Below are 19,049 nucleotides of genomic sequence, written 5' to 3'. Positions count from 1 at the left end.
ACAACTGGGCTCTCTGCACCAAAGATCTGGTCACCCTCTTGAGTAACTCAGTTTGATGTATTTAAAGTTGCTGTGGCAAAGTCATGTTCAGAATTATTTCAGAATTATTCTTTTGTGTCCTGATTTTTTATCAGTTTTCAAATTTTACTACTTTCAGTACTATAAAAATTCCTGATTACTCAGTGTACTTTCTAGCTCTCACCCAAAATGTGTAAGGAGCCAAAATTTCATATCTGGTCCCAACTTCATACTCATCTATCCACCCGCCCTCGCTCTGTTGATTTTTCTGTTTTAAATAGTTTACTTGTTGTTTTTCCTCTGAAAAATCAAGACATAACCCTTCTCACATAAAAAGTTTACTTTCTCATTCTAATCATTGCTTCAAACTTATGTATAAAAAATGAGATATAATCCTATAAAATAAAAGCCTAATATGCTGCCTGTACGAAAGTTCATTTGACTGTTGGACCAGTTGCTATGACATACACTGACCACCAGGAGTTAATGCTCAGACGAGTTGGTTCACTTGTTGCTGTGGTCCAGCCAATTGGGATTGGGAAAGATGGGCCTGAGATGCCCTGGAGTTTTTCCGCGGACCCTCCCCTGCCATCCAACCTCCCAAAAGTCCCTCCCCAGAAGGACGGCCTTAATCACAACTGGGCAAGAAGGGTCCAACACACCCTAGAGCCCTCCCGTGGTCCCTCCCTGGCACTAATCGTGAACTGGTGGGGGTCCCTTGGCCTGGATGGTGCCCTCTTTCAATCTGGGACCCTTGGGGGATGTTAGAGAGCCAGTTTCGGCCCGATCCCTGCAGGCCAGGCTGAGGGACCCCACTGGTGCATGAATCCATGTACCAGATCTCTAGTTGATATATAACATTCTGTAAGTTTAAGGTGTACAGTGTATTGAGTTGATTCATTTAAATATTGCTAGAGGCCAGGTGCATGGATTTGTGCTCCGGTAGAGTCTCTCAGCCTGGCCTGTGCTCTTTTGCAAACTGGGACCCCTTGGGAAATATCGGACTGCCAGTTTTGGCCCAATCCCCACAGGCCCTTAGGGGTGTGGTAGTGCGTAAAGTGGCAGACGGCCAGGGTGGAGCCCGAGCTGTGCTGCTGTCACTCTCAATCTGGCCTCGCTGTATCTGCTGCCTCCACGGCCCTGTAGTGCTGCTGCAGAGGTAGGAGAGGCTAGTGCTGGCGTAGCTGTGCTCACCAGCTTTGAGCCTGGTGTCTGGTTCTTGTTGGTCAGCTGAGCGGCACTCCTGCTGTGGGAGCACACTGACCACCAAGGGGCAGCTCCTGCATTAAGCGTCTGCCCCCTGGATGTGAGTAGCTTAGGCTTTTATATATATAGATAATATGATTAGTACCTAATATTAGAGAACAATTCTATTTAGGTCACATAGTTATCTTTCTGTGTTTGTGGTGAGAACATTTGAGATCTAATCTGTAGAAACTTTCAAGTATATAAAGAGTATTGTTGGCTACAATCACTATATCTCCCAAACTTAATCATCTTCGAGTTGCAAGTCTGTACCCTTGACCAACTTCTTCTTACCCACTAATCTCTCTTCCACCAGCTCATGGTAATCACCATTATACTTCTGTTTCTATGGGGTTTTTCATCTTCAGATTCCACATATACTAGTAAGTGATATCCTATATTTGTCTTTTTCAGTGTGCCTTATGTCACTTAACATAATACCTTCATGGTCCATCTATGTTGTCCCAAATGGTAGGATTTCCTCCTTGTTTATGGCTGAACAATATTTGTGTGTGTGTGTGTGTGTGTGTGTGTGTGTGTGTGTGTGTGTGTATTGCACATCTCTTGATTTGTTTCCATTTAGTAGCTCTAGTGAAAAATGGTGCAATAAACATGAGATTATGGATATATTTTGATATCCTTTTTTTCTTACTTCTAGAAGTATACGCAGAAGTACATTTGTGGATCATATGGCAGCTCTATTTAACTTCTTAAAAACGCTCCATACTATTTTTCATAGTGGTTGCACCGGTTTTACATTCCCACCAACAGTACACAAGATTCTGTCTTGTAGATCACCAAGCACAGCTATATTGACTTTTTACTGGGTGAATCATATATCTCCACGTCTGTATTTGGTTTCTGAAGGATTGTTGTAAAATTTGGTGACCTAATGTTTCCTTGATTTTTCTTGTTCTTTGGAATTTTGCCTTGCTGTTTTTGCATTTGAATTAGCAATCACCTGCTTATGTTTACTACTTTCAGGGTAGAAATACCTTTTATCAGTACTGCTGTAGATAAGGCTTTTTCAGATCTTAAATGAATATGCCTGCTCTGTTCTTCATGCTCCCTGTTGTGGGAGAATTCTTGAGCCTGTTTGTCCTCCCTCCATATAAATCACCAGGCTAGATGCTGAGCTTCTTTCTTTTATTTTCCTGAAGGTAGTGCTACAGCTCAAGTGTGTGGTTCTCTCATATCTGTAAACCCTTGTCTGTATTCTGCTCTTGCTTCCTAGCCTTTTATCAAATCATGTTCTTGCTGCTGCCCTTGGCAGCTTCTACATGGAGCTGGCCACAGAGGTGAGGAAATAATGAGTTGGAATGCAGGTCACTGTTGGTGTCCACATGCCAGTATGGGGAGTGGGGATCTGTAAGAAAGGTTTTCTTCGTGGTTTGTGGTCAGGCTTCCTGATGGAGTACAGAATGCAGTCAGGAGGAACTCTGTATCTTTAGCATGCCCCCCGCTAATCTTGTTTGCCACTCTCCAGATCTGTTCTCTCTTGCCAATTACTGAGCTCCCAATTCTATACTCTGGATGCTGTGAGAGAGAAATGAGCTCTTTGGAAGCACCCTACAAACCAGGGGAAGCTCTGCATCCACTCACCGGCTCTCTATCCCTGTGAGAGAAATCACTGGCATGGGCGGTCCTTCTTTTAGTCTTCCACTGAGCTGCCTTGGAAGAGGAATGATGCTGGCAAAATCAGGCTTTCCTGTTGCCCACACCAATGCATTCAAATATATCTATTTTTTGTTCCAACAGAGTGCTGAAGCTTCTCCTTTGGAAATCTGGACTTCTCCAAAAGCTCTCTCCTCCATAGGTGGCTGCCCAAGCCAGGTAGGAGTACCTGGACTACAGCTAAGAGGGGCTGGAAGAATTCACAATATCCTGTAGGTGTCACAGCCAGTACTGGAGTCTTTCTGCTTGTTACCTGATGCATAGGTGGGCAAGACACTTTCCAGGTCCTTTTGCATTGGCACTTTTGTTCGAGGAGAGATAACAAATTTTTGTTGTTGAAGGAGGACAATAACAAGGGATGTCTCATGCTCACTTATACCAGATTGCTATTGTCACTCCTGAGGTATTATGATTTACTCTCATGGGATACTCTCCAGCATTATTGTAGTACTATGCTTTTTCTTTATTATAATACTAGAAGCCCAGTGCACGAAAAACGTGCACGGCAGGGGGTTGTCCCTCAACCCAGCCTGTACCCTCTCCAATCTGGGACTCCTGGAGTGATGTCCGACTGCCCGTTTAGGCCCGATCCTGGTGGGATTGGGCCTAAACGGGCAATCAGACATCCCTCTCACAATCCAGGACTGCTGGCTTTCAACTGCTTGCCTGCCTGCCTTCCTGATAGCCCCTAACCGCTTCTGCCTGCCAGCCTGATCACCCCCTAACCACTCCGCTGCCAGCCTGGTTGATGCTTAACTGCTCCCCTGCCAGCCTGTTTGCCCCCAACTTCCCTCCTCTGCCAGCCTGGTCACCCCTAACTGCCCTCTCCTGCAGGGTTGAACACCTCCAACTGCCCTCCTCTGCCGGCCTGGTCACCCCTAACTGCCCTCTCCTAGGGTTGATCACCTCTAACTGCCCTCCCTTGCAAGCCTGGTCCCTCTCAACTGCCCTCCCTTGCAGGTCGGGTGCCTCCCAACTGCCCTCCCTTGCAGGCCATCTTGTGGTGGCCATCTTGTGTCCACATGGGGGCAGGATCTTTGACCACATGGGGGCAGCTATATTGTGTGTTGCAGTGATGATCAATCTGCATATTACTCTTTTATTAGATGAGATAGAGGCCTGGTGCACGGGTGGGGGCCAGCTGGTTTGCCCTGAAGGGTGTCCCAGATCAGGGTGGGGTTCCCTTGGGGCGTGGGGCGGCCTGAGTGAGGGGCCTGTGGTGGTTTGCAGGCCGGCCACGCCCCCTGGCAACCCAAGCAGAGGCCCTGGTATCTGGGATTTATTTTCCTTCTACAATTGAAACTTTGTAGCCTGGAGCGGAGCCATGCCTGCTGTTCCCTCTGGGGTGGCAGCCATTTCTGTGGCAGTTAATTCACCTTCTACAATTGAAACTTTGTAGCCTTAAGCGGGTGCGCCCGGCCAGGGTGTGCGGAAAGCTTTGCTTCCCCTGTTGCCGCCAGCAACCCTGGCCTGCTCTCTCAAGCTCCATTCTGCCACCATTTGTTTGAATTTGTTTACCTTCTGTAATTGAAACTTTGTAGCTTGAGTGGAGGCTTAGGCCTGCAACGGCTATGGAAAGCTTGGCTTGCTCTGTTACCTGGGAAACCTGGCTCTCTGTGGCTGTAGCCATCTTGGTTTGGGTTAATTTGCATACTCTCCCTGATTGGCTGGCGGGCGTGGCTTGAATGGTGGGCGTGGCTAATGTAGCAGAGTGATGGTTAATTTGCATATTACCATTTTATTAGAGAAGATTTTCACACTGTTTATATTACTTGCTGATATGATCTCTTTCCAAGTAAAACATCTGGTGTGTGGGAGCAAAAATGGTGTCTGCACTGCTCCTTTGTATATCCACCCATTATCCTTGCACTGTGCTAATCACTTTAAAATTAGTTTTTTAATGAATGACTCATATATTTAATGATTTGAATAATGAAGGCCTTAATTTAACTGACTCTATTTCCAAAATCTCCCAAGTATAGGTCTTTATTCTGTAATGATAGTTACATTCAGATTCTTGAAATAGTATAAAATATATATGATTTTCCATTGGCAGGTCCCTTTACCCATATTCCCATATCTCTCTGAGTATGATTAGTCCTTCTGAATGAAGAGCACAGAATCATTCCTACTGAAAATGCAAAGCAGAACAAACAGGACTAGTTTTACCTCAGGCAGAGGATTAGCAGGTTTGCAGTGGAGGCCTCCAACAAATACAAAATGTGGCAAGAGTGGGCGAGGAAACTCAAAATCCCAGTAGGTTCGAATAAACCATATTTCAGCTTTTTGCATTAACTCTACTAATGTAGTGGGTCTTCCTGAAAGGGAAAAAGAACAAAAAGAGGAGAAAATAAGAATATTGTAAAGTGAATATTCCATTTTGTTTTCGTAAAAAAAACAAACCCAGAAACTTTGACTAATGTAGCCAAAGATGTTTAAAGTGTCTCTGGCTTGATAGTGCAAACATCTCTCTATATAAAATCCTAAGCAACTTTTACAACCCAATGACCAGAGTGACTGGCCAACCAGCCCATAGCTATGATGTGCACTGACCCAGACCTTGCTGCTGGGCCCCTGACAGCCCTGAATCTTGTTCATCCTCACCCCAGACCCAGACAGGATTCCATTACTCATGGAATCGGCCGTTGGTTAGCTTGCTGCTGGGGCCAACCTCCTGTGGTCCCTCCCCGCAGCTGGCTGTGCCCCCTCAACCTCCATCAGCCCCGATCACCAGCTGGGCCAAGGGACCCTACCTGTGCATGAATTCATGCACTGAACCTCTAGTATTTATATAATATACATGTTTTACATTATGTTGTTCATATATATTAACAAAATATATATAAATTAATAGTTTTTCTTCTCTAACATCTCATCAGGACATTCACAATCATAGAAAATCTTTAAACCTAAGCCACTATAGAATTAAACGTGCATTTGCTTACTCTGTAACACTGCAGAAGTAAAGATGTTAATGTAAACAAGAATTTCAATTCCTCAATCAATTAAATCTACCATATTTATAGAAACATTTTTTTCTTGATTATTTAGTCCAGTTTCTGCAATTTAGCAAGCTATTCCCTTTATCCTATATTTCCATAAACTGAAGTATTGAGAGTATGGCTACGTTCCTGGTACTATACTTACATTTGGTTCAATTTAGGAGCCTGATAATACTTGTGCATGAATAAAAACATTTTTAAATAATAGCTGGAATATTTTCATAATAGTAATAGATGTGCTCACTCTTAATTTTGACTCATTTTGTCTTTAGTGAACTAAGATTTTTCACAAAATGTAGTTTAGTGACTTACATGTCCACACATCAAAAACAGTTTAGTGTTTAAGCAGATGAGTTGTTAGTGCTTAGTGAAGGGATGTTAAATTATTAGAAAACTCAAATTATAGATTCCTGAGTCTGGCACAGAGCACTCTCTCTCTCTAGTGTGAAAGAACCCTTCAGGTAATATGGCAAAATATTTCAGTTTTTAAATCAAGCTAAACTATAGAAGAGGAAGCAATTCCTCAATGCCTTTATAATTTAAGCATTTCCATAATATTTGTGAGAATGAAAGATCATCATATAATGTTATTTTATCATTTTACTTATAAAAGACACATTTCTCTGAATAAATACTTATAGTAACCCACCTCTTAGAGCACTAAGAAAGTTAGGATTTCTTGATACCAAGTAAGGCCTTGACTTACCTAGTGCTTCGCTGTAAAGCTGATCCCACTTCTTACTAAATGTTTGGAACCAGAAGTCAAAATAGAGTACGTACATCATATTTTTTACTCGCTCCATGAATGTCATCTGATCACTTAATTCTGACAAGATAACAGGTACGTAGGATGGAGGGAATGGGATTCTTCCACTGTACTTTTCAATGTTATAGCCAGGAGAGAAGCGGAGACTGTATACAAAAGGTATTTTAAGTAGCTCAGCCAGCAGCTCACCACAGGGTCCCATGGCATCTGAGAGAACGACATCAAACCTTGATTCCTGTAGTTTGGTCATAAGTTTCTTGTTCAAAACTACATCTTTACAGAGTGTGTGAATAACATCAGTATATTTAAGACTGAGATCTTGCATTAGTGAAAAATAAGCCCAAAATGTATCTTTTGGCATATTTGTCCACTTAGAGATCACCTGCATGAAAAGATCCTCAAAGTCATCTTTTGTTAAAGATGTAGGAAAAATCTCAAATTGAATAGCAGTTGGTTTATTGGGATCAACAAGAATTGAGGCTGAAGATGTCAGAACAGTCACTTCATGACCTCTCTGCACAAGTGCATCCAGGATTGTCTTCATGTTGATCCAATGGCTGTATTCTGTGGGCCACACCAGCACCTTCCCACAGCTCCCAGGGCTGAAGTGACAACTCAGCTGTAGCAGCAGCAGAACTGAAACCCACTTTTTAGGCATCCTGGCGGTACACAGGCTTCTTTTCAAATGGCTGATCCGGTTCCCATGGCTCATGCTTATGTCCAAAGGGAAATCAATCAGGAAGTTAAAATATAACACATACAGCCAAAGTAAATACATTTAATGAACAGTCAAAGCATTTTATGGCAAGTCAGAAAATTATAAAGTAATGACCTTATTTTTAATACAAATCTGTTTAATATCTCAAAGTGCTATCATCTTGCTGAGTCAACTTTACAGTTTTCCTGTGATTTGTAATTTATTATAGCCTAGAGGCCGGGTGCACAAAATTATTGCACAGCGTGTGTGTGTGTGTGTGTGTGTGTGTGTGTGTGTGCGCGCGCGCATTTCTGCTCAGCCCAGCCTGCATCCTCTCCAATCCAGGACACCTCAGGGGATGTCTGACTGCCAATTTAGGCCTGATCCCAGGTATCGGGGCTAAACCTGAAGTCGAACATCATTCTCATAATCCTGGACTGCTGGCTCCTTATTGCTCACCTGCCTGCCTGCCTGCCTGGTCACCCCTATCTGACCCCCCCTCCCCGCTGGTCACTCCTTTGTGCCCCCCCCCTGCTGGCCTGGTCTCCCCCAACTTCCCCTTTCTCTCCTTTTGTTGGCCTGGTTGACCCTAACTGCTCCCTTCTAGCAGTTCCCCTCAGTGGTCCTCCTGCCAGCGTATTCACCCCTCACTGCCCCTCCTTCCAGCCTAATCACTCCCAACTGCCCCCTCTGCCAGTCCGGTTGCCCACAAATGCACCTCCCCAGCTGGCCTGGTCACCCCTAACTACCTCCTCTGCCAGACAGTCACCTCTTGCTGCTCCCCCTGCTGGCCTGGTCACCCTGAGCTGCCCCCCATGCTGGCCTGGTTGCCCCCAACTTCCCCCTCTGCTGGCCTGGTTGTTCCACGCAGCCTGTTATTCAATTTTTTGGTTGTCCCTCACTAACTTCCCTGCCAGCCTAGTCGCGCCCACATATCCTGCTTGTTCAGGCATTTGTTCATCTCTCACTAACTGTCCCGTGCCGGCCTGGTCGCCACACACAGCCTGCTTGTTCAGTCGTTTGGTTGTCCCTCACTAACTCCCCTGCTGACCTGGTCGCCCCCACACAACCTGCTTTTTCAGTTGTTTGGTCATCCCTAACTAACTCCCCTGCCAGCTTGGTCACCCCACGCAGCCTGCTTGTTCAGGTGTTTGGTCATCCCTCACTAACCCCCTTTCTGGTCTAGTCATAGGCAGCCATTTTGTGAGGGCATGAGGGTTAATTTGCATATTACATCTTTATTATATAGGATGAATGTCATAATTATGGATAGTTAGAGGTAATTGTGTCTGTAATCTTTTTAGAGCAATGGTCCTCAACCTTTCTAATGCTGCGGCCCTTTAATACAGTTCCTCATGTTGTGGTTACCCCCAACCATAAAATTATTTTTGTTGCTATTTCATAACTGTAATTTTACTACTGTTAATGAATTGTAATGTAAATATCTGTGTTTTCCGATGGTTTTAGGCTCTACAGCACCTAGAGAATCGCTAACAGGGTCGCCTAAGACCATCGGAAAACACAGATATTTACATTACGACTCATAACAATAGCAAAATTACAGTTATGAAGTAGCAACGAAAGTAATTTTATGGTTGGGGGTCACCACAACATGAGGAACTGTATTAAAGGGTCACGGTATTAGAAAGGTTGAGAAGCACTGTTTTAGAGGGCTGTGAGGGGAAGAGAATTAGCTACTGAAACCAATGTTTTTCATAAATAGCTCAGTTCACAATAGGAAGAGATTAGCTATTGTTATATATCTCAATCCACATAGGTTTTGATGATAAATTAACTTAAACTGGATGAAAGCAAATGACTTCCATGTCTTTAAGTAAGATGTGATGCTGATGCTAGATGTACAGTAAAATAAAGGAGCATTGGTGGTCTCCCAAAATGAAGTAGGAGGATGAATCATTTTGCACAATTCTAACTTTTGAATAGCTTCTTTAGCAAAAGATAAAACTACAGAATTTTGCACCAAAATAATATTAAAATATTCTGAGTATTTGCAAAATAATATTAATATGGGAATAGACTACTTAATGTTCTTGTGTTCACGTGTAATGTTTGAAACACAATTAAGCTAATTTTTGGGTATAACTTTGCAATTAGAATAACAAATTTAAAAGTATATTTATATGGCTTTATTTTTGTTTTAATTTTTATAAGTCTTTATGTTTGGCATGACATATTTATAACTCTTTATCAGGTCGTCACTTGAAAACAAATTTTGATCTGAGAAGCTAAATTGTGAAAAGTAAGGTTGTCACCGGAGGTAGTGACCCTTACATTGCAACTTCTTGTTGGAATAAAGTGGAGGAGTCCTATCTAGGAGGCATATGAGCTTCAGGCCTCTGAAACAACTACTCTCTTTTATTCTTCTTTCCTGTTTTAAAAAGCTTCCGGCAACAAAACAGAACACATTTTGTGATGACAAATGTAGCAGTTGCCACACAGGCCAGCAGGAACCCTATCACATCCAAAGAGTGGTACTGGAACCAGCTGAGGTCATGGGAGGCTGGCCGAAGATGTTTGGCTCCTTTGTGGCGCATGACAAACTCGATCCAGAAGACTGTTCGATCCAGAGGCTTTACTGGCTGGTCATGTTGAATTCTTGATAATTTCATAGCATTCTCCTTATATCTAAAGGAGAAACACAAAGATACCAACATTGCAAGAAAGTTACTTTGCTTAAGCCAATAATTCCCATTCAAAGTTTTTGTTTTTTTTTAATTAAAAAATACTTTTATTTACAGATCAGCATGGCTAAGTGGTTGAGCCTCGACCCGTGTACCAGGATTTCACCATTTGATTCTGAGTCAGGGCACATGCCCGTGTTTCTTGCTTGATCCCCAGTATGGGATGTGCAGGAGGGAGCCTATCAGTGATTCTCTCTCTCTTATTGATGTTTCTATCTCTCTCCCCCTCTTCTTTCCCCTCTGAAATCAATAAAAATATATTTTAAAAACATACACAAAAACACTATGCCATGTGAAAATAGCCAGTTCCAAAAGACCATATATTGTATGATTCTGTTATTATGAAATATCCAGACGGACTAATTTATAGAGATAGAGAGTTGATCAATGGTTGCTTGGGTGAGAGATATAGGAAGTGACTTCTAAGGCATATGATATTTTTTTAGGCAAAAATGCCTTAAATGCATATTATGGTGATAGTTTCATAACTCTGTAAGCATACTACATAGATTTGAATTATGTAATTTTAACATGTGAATTTTATGGTATGTAAATAATACCTCATAAAATCTATTAAAATGATCAAAATAAAACTAGAGGCCTGATACACAAACATTCGTGCAAGAATAAGCCTTCCTTCCCCCGGCTGCCTGCACTGGCTTCCCTTGTTACCCAGGACCCAGGCTGCTTCGCTCTGGCTGCCACCGCCACCCACCGGGATCCGGGCTGCTTTGCTCCTGCAGCTGCCAGGCGCCTAGGACCCGGGCTGCTTTGCTCTGGCCACCGCCAGGCATCTGGGATTGGGGCTGCTTCACTTTGGCCACCGCCACCACCCACTGGACCGGGGCTGAGGAGGTCAATGCCACTTCATGGTGACTGGTTGTTTGGTCATTTTTGTCATAATGCCTCGTGGCCTTTTATTATTATGACTAGTAGCCCGTTTGCACGAAGATTCGTGCAATAGACCTTCATTCACCTGGCTGCCTGCACCAGTTTTCTGCCGGCACCGGGGACCCAGGCCTTGGCTGTGGCCCCGCCTTCTGCCTTCTTTCAGGGTCGGGGCTTGGCCCCGAGCGGTGGCCTTGGGCTCGGCCGCACCCAGCGTCCCTGCTACCGATTGCAGGAGCCGACCCCCAGTGGTTTCCTGTGATCCATGCAGGCTCCCCACTGGTGCAGAGGCTTTCCCAGCCTTGGGCTCCGCCACACCCCAACGTCCCTGCAACGGTTTCCTGGTGGGCGTGGTTGGTGGGCGTGGCTTGGTTGGTGGGCAGGGCTTGGGCGTAGCGAAGGTGCGGTCAATTTGCATATTTGTCTATTATAAGGTAAGATAATAAGTTTTTGAATGTAAAGATATTTATAATTTCAGAAATTTTAGATATTAAATTTATTTAGGTAAAGAATTTATGATTTTTCTTCTAGTTTATCACTCTTCCTTTTATGCATTTTATCATATTTAAAAAACTGTGTCCATATAATTACCTACATAACTTTATATTATTGGAGGAGAAAATTGTTGCTTTAGATGGCTACCCATTACATACATGGGGTTAATATGCAACTTTGAAGTAAATGTGTGGTTGAAAATAAAAGTAGATTAATTTGGGTTAACTCATGTTAATAATGTTATATTTAGCCTCTTAAAAATGGGATAAAACTAAGATACACTATTGACAAAATAATCTATGTATAAATACTATCTATAAAAAACATGTGATACTTACGAAGGGTCATTAATGACAGTCTTCAATGCATTGAGCAAATCTGTACTTGAAATAGTGTTGAAGTCCAATCTGACAGCTGCTCCCTTGGTCTTCATGTGAGCAATGTTATCAGGTTGATCCGCAAACATAGGAAGGCCCACCATAGGGATCCCATGGTAGATCGCCTCATAGATGCCATTGGTTCCACCATGGGTTATAAAGGCTTTGGTTTTTGGATGGCCTAGGATTGGATGAATTTCAGCAAATAATGAATTATAAATCTTGGAAACAAAATGAGAGTTGTGCAATAAAGGCACTGACAGAGGCAATGTATTTAGTAACAGATTGATTTAAACATCAGACTGTATTAAAGTGTCTTTCAGAACTCATAGGAAGAAGCACCTAAGTTTGCTGGAGAGACAGTGAAGGCTAACATTGAAGATAGGTGTGTTTCTTGTGTCTCAAAAATGAATATAAGTTGCCAGTGGACACATGGAAAGAGAATACTCTGGATTTAAAAAGTGTATGCAAAAAAAAAAGTGGTGGTGCATGTTGAAATATATTCTTTTAATAAAATGGTGAAGTCAGAGTGTGATATGTAGATGTCAAGGCAGCAGACAATGGGATGGTGGTGGCATAGGAATCAGAGAAAGGAAAAGCTACACATTATAATGAAATATGTTATTATGCCCTAGTGGGTTGGCTCAGTGGATAGAGTGGCAGCCTACGAAATGAAGGGTACCGGGTTGGATTCAGGTCAAGGGCACATGCCAGGGTTGTGGGCTTGATCTCCAGTAGGGAACATGCAGGAGGCAGCCAATCAATAATTCTCTCTCATCATTGATGTTTCTATCTCCCTTTCCTCTCCCTTCCACTCTGACTTCAATAAAAAAAAAAAAGAAGAAATAGAAGAAGAAGAACTGGGAAGCAGTTGGTTGCTATTAAAAAATAAAGTGTTATTACTTCAGAAAGAGATATTAAATTATTTTCCCAATGGAAAAATGTAGAGTCACTGGCAATAAAAGGGAAGCTGATATTTTTCAGGAATGCCTGTACACCCTTACCGTGGGTTATACGATTGGTGTAAGGAGAGAATTAAGAGTCAGAGTGACAATTGGGAAAGTGTTGAGATATTCTCTCTGAGAGGAATTACACATGAAAAAAAGATCTTTTGGTTGTGGCCATACAGAACATGGCTGTGTAAAATAAGATGCCAACTGTTATAGCTAATCCTTTCCCCCTAGATCTGGGAAAGAAATATTGGGAAGTTCATTTATATTTTTGAGGTTTTCAATAAGAAATGTCCAATACATTTCTATCCTAGTGAACTGTTTATCATTCTGGTTGACTTGATTCTGATTTCAGGGTTTTCCAGAATCTTACCAAGAAGGTCATTCTGGGGAATCCATTTATAGAGCCGAGTATTTGGCCCTAAGGTATCTGGTTTTTTGCCATCATATCTCCATATAACCTGTTAGGGTAAATAAGGTAATGTATTTCTTGAGTCAAACTGCAGAGTTATATCATGATATAATACTAAATAGGTTAAGAGTCATCTAGTTAAATCCCTGACATATTACAGATAAGGGAATGAGAACAAGACATGTTGATAATGAGAACCAATAAAACACTGATGTAAGAGGCATAAATACTTACATTGCGTGCTACTTATTTTTATATTTAGTCAGGTATGAGTGCAATCTTGATGTTTCACATTTTGGGGTTAGACAAATGAGATGATCAATGACCAATTCAAGCATATAATATTTTTTAGGTAGTCATATAATTGTAGTGCAAAACACAGCAAATTAATAGTCTATGCATTTATTTTAATTATTTATTATTCTAAATCTCATCATCCAGATTTAATGTTAACTTGTTTATTTCTTTTTGAATGATGGGGAAATGGTTTATTTATATTCACTAATTTCATAAATTACCTTGGAGTTTTTTACATCTTTTGATTTACAAAATCAGTGCAATCAGCTACTCATGAGAATTGAATCATTCTGATACGTAAAAGTTTATCCTCTCTAATAAAATGGTAATATGCAAATTAACCATCACTCCGCTACATAATCCACACCCACCAGCCAAGCCACGCCCACCAGCCAATCAGGGCGAGTATGCAAATTAACCCCAATCCAAGATGGCTACAGCCACAGTGAGCAAGGTTTCCCAGGTAACAGAGCAAGCCAAACTTTCCATAGCCGTTGCAGGCCTAAGCCTCCACTCAAGCTACAAAGTTTCAATTATAGAAGGTAAACAAATTCAAACAAATGGCGGCAGAATGGAGCTTGAGAGAGCAGGCCAGGGTTGCCGGCGGCAACAGGGGAAGCAAAGCTTTCCGCACACCCTGGCCGGGCTCACCCGCTTAAGGCTACAAAGTTTCAGTTGTAGAAGGTGAATTAACTGCCACAGAGATGGCTGCCGCCCCGGAGGGATCAGCAGGCTTGGCTCTGATCCAGGCTCCAAAGTTTCAACTGTAGAAGGAAAATAAATTCCAGATACCAGGGCCTCCCCTTGGGTTGCCAGGGGGCGTGGCCAGCCTGCAAACCACCACAGGCCCCTCACTCAGGCAGCTCCATGCCCCAAGGGAACCCCACCCTGATCCGGGACACCCTTCAGGGCAAACCAGCTGGCCCCCACCCATGCACCAGGCCTCTATCCTATCTAATAAAAGAGTAATATACAGATTGGTCATCACTACAACACACAATATAGCTGCCCCCATGTGGTCAAATATCCTGCCCCCATGTGGACACAAGATGGCCACTACAAGATGGCCAGCAGGAGAGAGCAGTTGGGAGGCACCCGGCCTGCAAGGGAGGGCAGTTGAGAGGGACCAGGCTTGCAAGGGAGGGCAGTTGGAGGTGATCAACCCTGCAGGAGAGGGCAGTTAGGGGTGACCAGGCTGGCAGAGGAGGGAAGTTGGGGGCAAACAGGCTGGCAGGGGAGCAGTTAAGCATAGACCAAGCTGGCAGTGGAGTGGTTAGGGGGTGATCAGGCTGGCAGGCAGAAGCGGTTAGGGGCAATCAGGAAGGCAGGCAGGCAAGCAGTTGAAAGCCAGCAGTCCTGGATTGTGAGAGGGATGTCTGATTGCCCGTTTAGGCCCAATCCCACCAGGATCGGGCCTAAACGGGCAGTCGGACATCACTCCAGGAGTCCCAGATTGGAGAGGGTACAGGCTGGGTTGAGGGACAACCCCCCGCTGTGCACGAATTTCGTGCACCGGGCTTCTAGTTAATAATAATAAGTAATGTCTGCTTAATGAGTATGTTTAACTTCTTTTAGTTTTCTACTCATTAATCAGTACTTCCAAGTGGTAATTTTTACCTAAATCCAGTATTATCACTCTAGCTAGGATTTAAAATTTTCTTAAAATGTAGGAAGAAAAGCCATGGGCACTTTATAAATAATAGTTTACCTGTTGAAAAGATCAAATATAATGATGACAGTAATTTTTTTTCATCTGTTTGTTAACACTACAAAACATGCTACAATGCATTGACAGCATTGATTAATATGGTTAATTAATATAAATGTCCAAGCAATTTCTAAGTCCACCAGTAAGCTGGATTCTCATTTATAGTAGCTAACAACTTTTTGCTATGTGAGTATTAAAGTTACTTCATGTTCTCAGCAAATTTGCATAGGTGATAAAGAGGAAGCTACATTAGGAAACTAAAAGTAGTTCACTAAAAGCTACATTAGGAAGCTAAAAGTAGTTCACTATTACCCAAAGACTTCAAATGTACTTTATGTATTAGAATAATTCACTACCATAATTTATGAAGAAAGGGTAGCATCTGAAACTGGGCCACACTAGGCTTGCTTCTGGTTGACTCTTTTATATTCCCTCCTCCTGGTCTTCTGCTGCAGCCTCTTCCTCCTCCTCCTCCTCCCCCTCCTCCTCCTCCTCCTCCTCCTCATCCTCCTCCTCCTCCTCCCCCTTTCCCTCCTCCTGCTCCTCCTCCTTTTCCTCTTCCCCCCTTCTCCTCCGTCGTCGTCGTCATCATCATCATCATCATCATTATCATCATTATCAGTTATTATTCTGAGGGGTTGTTTTGGGGCCACATATTATAAAACACTGGGTCCCCTTGAGGGCTGAACCCACCTCCACCCTTTCTTTTATGTCTTCCTGCTTCAGAATTTAGCAGGGCCAAAGCCCACCAGGGAGGTTCTCTTTCCTTTTTATAGGCCTTTCTCTAATCATGGTGGCTGGCTTAGGTACCTGGATGCAGCTTGGTGAGCCCTGGACATCCTTACGCTGAATATCACCTTGCAACACTGTATAGACCTAATCCAAAATCCAGGGAAAGTAGGAGAGGACTGGATTCCCTGGCAAGTCTAAACTGTATGATGCCTTTCAGACTGTTATCATTCCCTGTTTAATGTTAAAATTTAACTCCAATCTGAGAACATCTGTAGTGTGTACAGTACTCTAGGAATCCTGCAAGAAAATGAAGCAAATGACAGGATAGGATTTGGTGATATCTGTTCCTGCCCTATAATTCTATGTAATAAAATCCTAATATGCAATTCGACTGACCAGAGGAACGACTGGTTGCTATGACACACACTGACCACCAGGGGAATTCGACCAGCAGCAGTGTTGGCGGCAGGGCCGGCCAGCAGCTGTGCCATGTCACCAGTCAAGGCGGGTGCCAGAGGTGGCCCCCCGATCGCTCTGCTCCCTGGTCACCCCACAGATGGCCCTGATTGCTGGCCAGGCCTTGTGACCCTACCCTATATATTGGGGACAGTCTCTTAGATTTAAAAATTAAAACCTGGCATAGCTATTCTAACACCGATAAAACAGGATGATGCAGCAATGACATGCATGGACTCTGACTTGCACATTTTGTGGTCAGCCTTGATTCTGACACATATAACTGTGTGACAAAGCCAATTACTTAACTTCTCTCTGCCTCAGTTTTTCCACTCATAAGATGGGGAAAATGGTATACTGCCTCAGAAGGATCATGTTATGCACTACTTTTTATAATCAGGTCAAAAAATGTAGCTGCCTGTATAACAGCCAGATGCCTTTCACCTGTATGAAAAGTATGATCACTGGTGCATGCAGTGGCCCCGATTTCCAGAGGGATGTCTGACTGCTGGTGTAGGTCCAACATCCATGCGGGGTCCCAGATTGCAAGAGGACACAGGCCGGGGTGAGGGATCCCCACCCCAAGTGCACGAATTTCGTGCACCAGACCTTTAGTACTATTATAATACCAAACTTCACAGTGTACTTTTGATATATACTACTTTGTGACCAGAATGAAATACCATATTGCCCATCAAAAACACCCTCTGAAGTACTTTAGTACCTGACATGTATTTTGTTTTTCAAATTGTTATCTGAGATAATTGAAGCTATCATAATAGTTTACCCTTCATGTAGAAATTTCTTAATCAGACACTTTACAGAGTTTAACACACTCATTAGTTTTCTGCTCTAAGGGAGTTTATCTAACCTTTTGAGGAACCTGGGCAAGGGCTGATGCAATCACATTGGCTTTCTCTTCTGTCATGTTAGTGACCATCGACCCCAGGGAAAACACCACAATACCATTTTCTCCAGAGCTCTGGGCAAACTCTTCCATTTCCTGGGAAGGAAGAATTTTTTTCCATTACAAAAGACAATAGCATAGTGAACACTATTGAAATAATTGCTTCAAAAAGCCAAAGAGAAAATTAAGTATTATAAGAAGTTATTAGTATAGTTCTAAATGATGAGCTTGAAATGCCTTACTACATACTAGTGGCCAGGTGCATGGATTCATGCACAATAAAAGGAAATTAATTAGAAGTTGGCTGGTGGGGCGGGACTGGGCAAGATTGGTTGGACACATCCTGGAGACAACCCCCCGCTGTCCTCCCCCATCCAGTCACACCTGAGGCAGCTCTTCGGCTTGAAGGGTGTCTGCAGAGTGAGCGGGGATCCCTCGGCTATCTGGGTCCCTTGGCCTGGCCTGTGGGGATCAAGCTGAAACATCCACCCAGGGGTCCTGGAGTGCGAGATGGCACTCTGTAAAGTTGCTGTCATACAAGGTGTGGAATGCAAACACAACTGTGCAGTAAACCAGATTTGCGGCTGACAGTGCCCCAGCAACAAAAAAGCCCACAGCCAAAGGTGGAATCAGACTCTCTCCTCTCTGGTTCTGGGATGTGCCACCTGAGAACCACTGCTGCCAAATCATTGCAGCTTGGCAGCTCCTGTGTTGAGCATCTGCCCCTGGTGGTTTGTGCACGTCATACCTACTGACCAGTCAGCTGGTCAGATGAACGCTTAGACTTTTATATATATAGATTACATAGGTACTTGTGTAAATGTGTGTCTATGTGTGTGTGTGTTTCGGAGGTGTATAAGGAAGAAATGAAATAGAGCCCGTACCCAGTATTGAAGAGGAAATGCTTTCAGAGACTCTTCATTTATAATATTATCAATAAATAATATATATTGTTATAATGAAGGTACACAATGGTATCTTGACTCACCTTTATTTCTTTATTGTAGTTGTACTAAATTATTTGTGTCTATGCTTGTCAGGTTTTCTGGAGAATTATTTTAGTATATTCATTAGTATTTTATTTCTTTTACTATGAAAACTAAGAAAAAGTTCATTATGATTAGAATGACTGTTTATCTTTTTTATCATCTCTATAATAATTTATAGCTCATCTTAACTTTTGTCAGATTCTCCCAAGCTTTCCCCACAAATCATTAAAAAATTTATTGAAATATAGTTGTCATACTATATTATATTTTTTTCAGGTGTACAACATAGTAATTTGACATTTATATACTTTACTATATGATAAGTCTAGTAACCATCTCACTGCACAAAGTTATAGTAAGTATTATTGGCTATATTCCTTATGCTGTACATTAAATTCCAGTGATTAATTTATTTTATAACTAGAAGTATGTGCCTCTTATTCCTCTTCCCCTTTTTCTCCATTCCCAACCTCCTCCCCTCTGGCAACCATCCTAATATATAAAAAGCCAGAAGCTGTCACGACCGAAACAACTGGATGGATGACTGAACAGCAGGCTGTGTGGAGCAACCAGGCTGGCGGGGAGAGGGGATGGTTGGGGTGACCAGGGAGTCAGGGAGGCAGTGAGGAGTGACCAGGCTGGCAGGAGGGCTGTTGGGGTGACCAGGCAAGCAGTGGGGGGCAGTTAGGGGCGACCAGGCCAGCAGAGGGGGAAGTTGGGGGCAACCAGGCTGG

At 42.9% G+C, this 19,049-nt stretch overlaps 1 protein-coding gene across 6 annotated transcripts in view; it reads right to left on the bottom strand.

Moving 5' to 3' along the window:
- The window catches only part of LOC307102429 (UDP-glucuronosyltransferase 2B31-like), a gene marked incomplete at both ends in the record, with an annotated part of 259,955 nt that overhangs the window by 39,398 nt on the left and 201,508 nt on the right, over window positions 1–19,049 (bottom strand). For 2 of the 6 annotated variants that reach the window (XM_079775986.1, XM_079775981.1), the window contains 4 exons: window positions 9,769–10,048; window positions 11,826–12,045; window positions 13,188–13,275; window positions 17,291–17,422. In XM_079775986.1, coding sequence (XP_079632112.1) covers window positions 9,769–10,048; window positions 11,826–12,045; window positions 13,188–13,275; window positions 17,291–17,422 — 720 coding nt within the window. Of the gene's footprint in view, window positions 1–5,106; window positions 5,256–6,645; window positions 7,418–9,768; window positions 10,049–11,825; window positions 12,046–13,187; window positions 13,276–17,290; window positions 17,423–19,049 lie in introns of those variants that run through there. The other 4 variants (XM_079775977.1, XM_079775987.1, XM_079775982.1 and 1 more) reach the window with 4 other exon arrangements.

The sequence above is a fragment of the Cnephaeus nilssonii genome, assembly GCF_951640355.1.
Source record: "Cnephaeus nilssonii genome assembly, chromosome: 1".
Classification (NCBI taxonomy): domain Eukaryota; kingdom Metazoa; phylum Chordata; class Mammalia; order Chiroptera; family Vespertilionidae; genus Cnephaeus; species Cnephaeus nilssonii.
The sequence above is the reverse complement of the archived record's forward strand: the minus strand, read 5'-3'. Positions and strand labels throughout refer to the sequence as shown.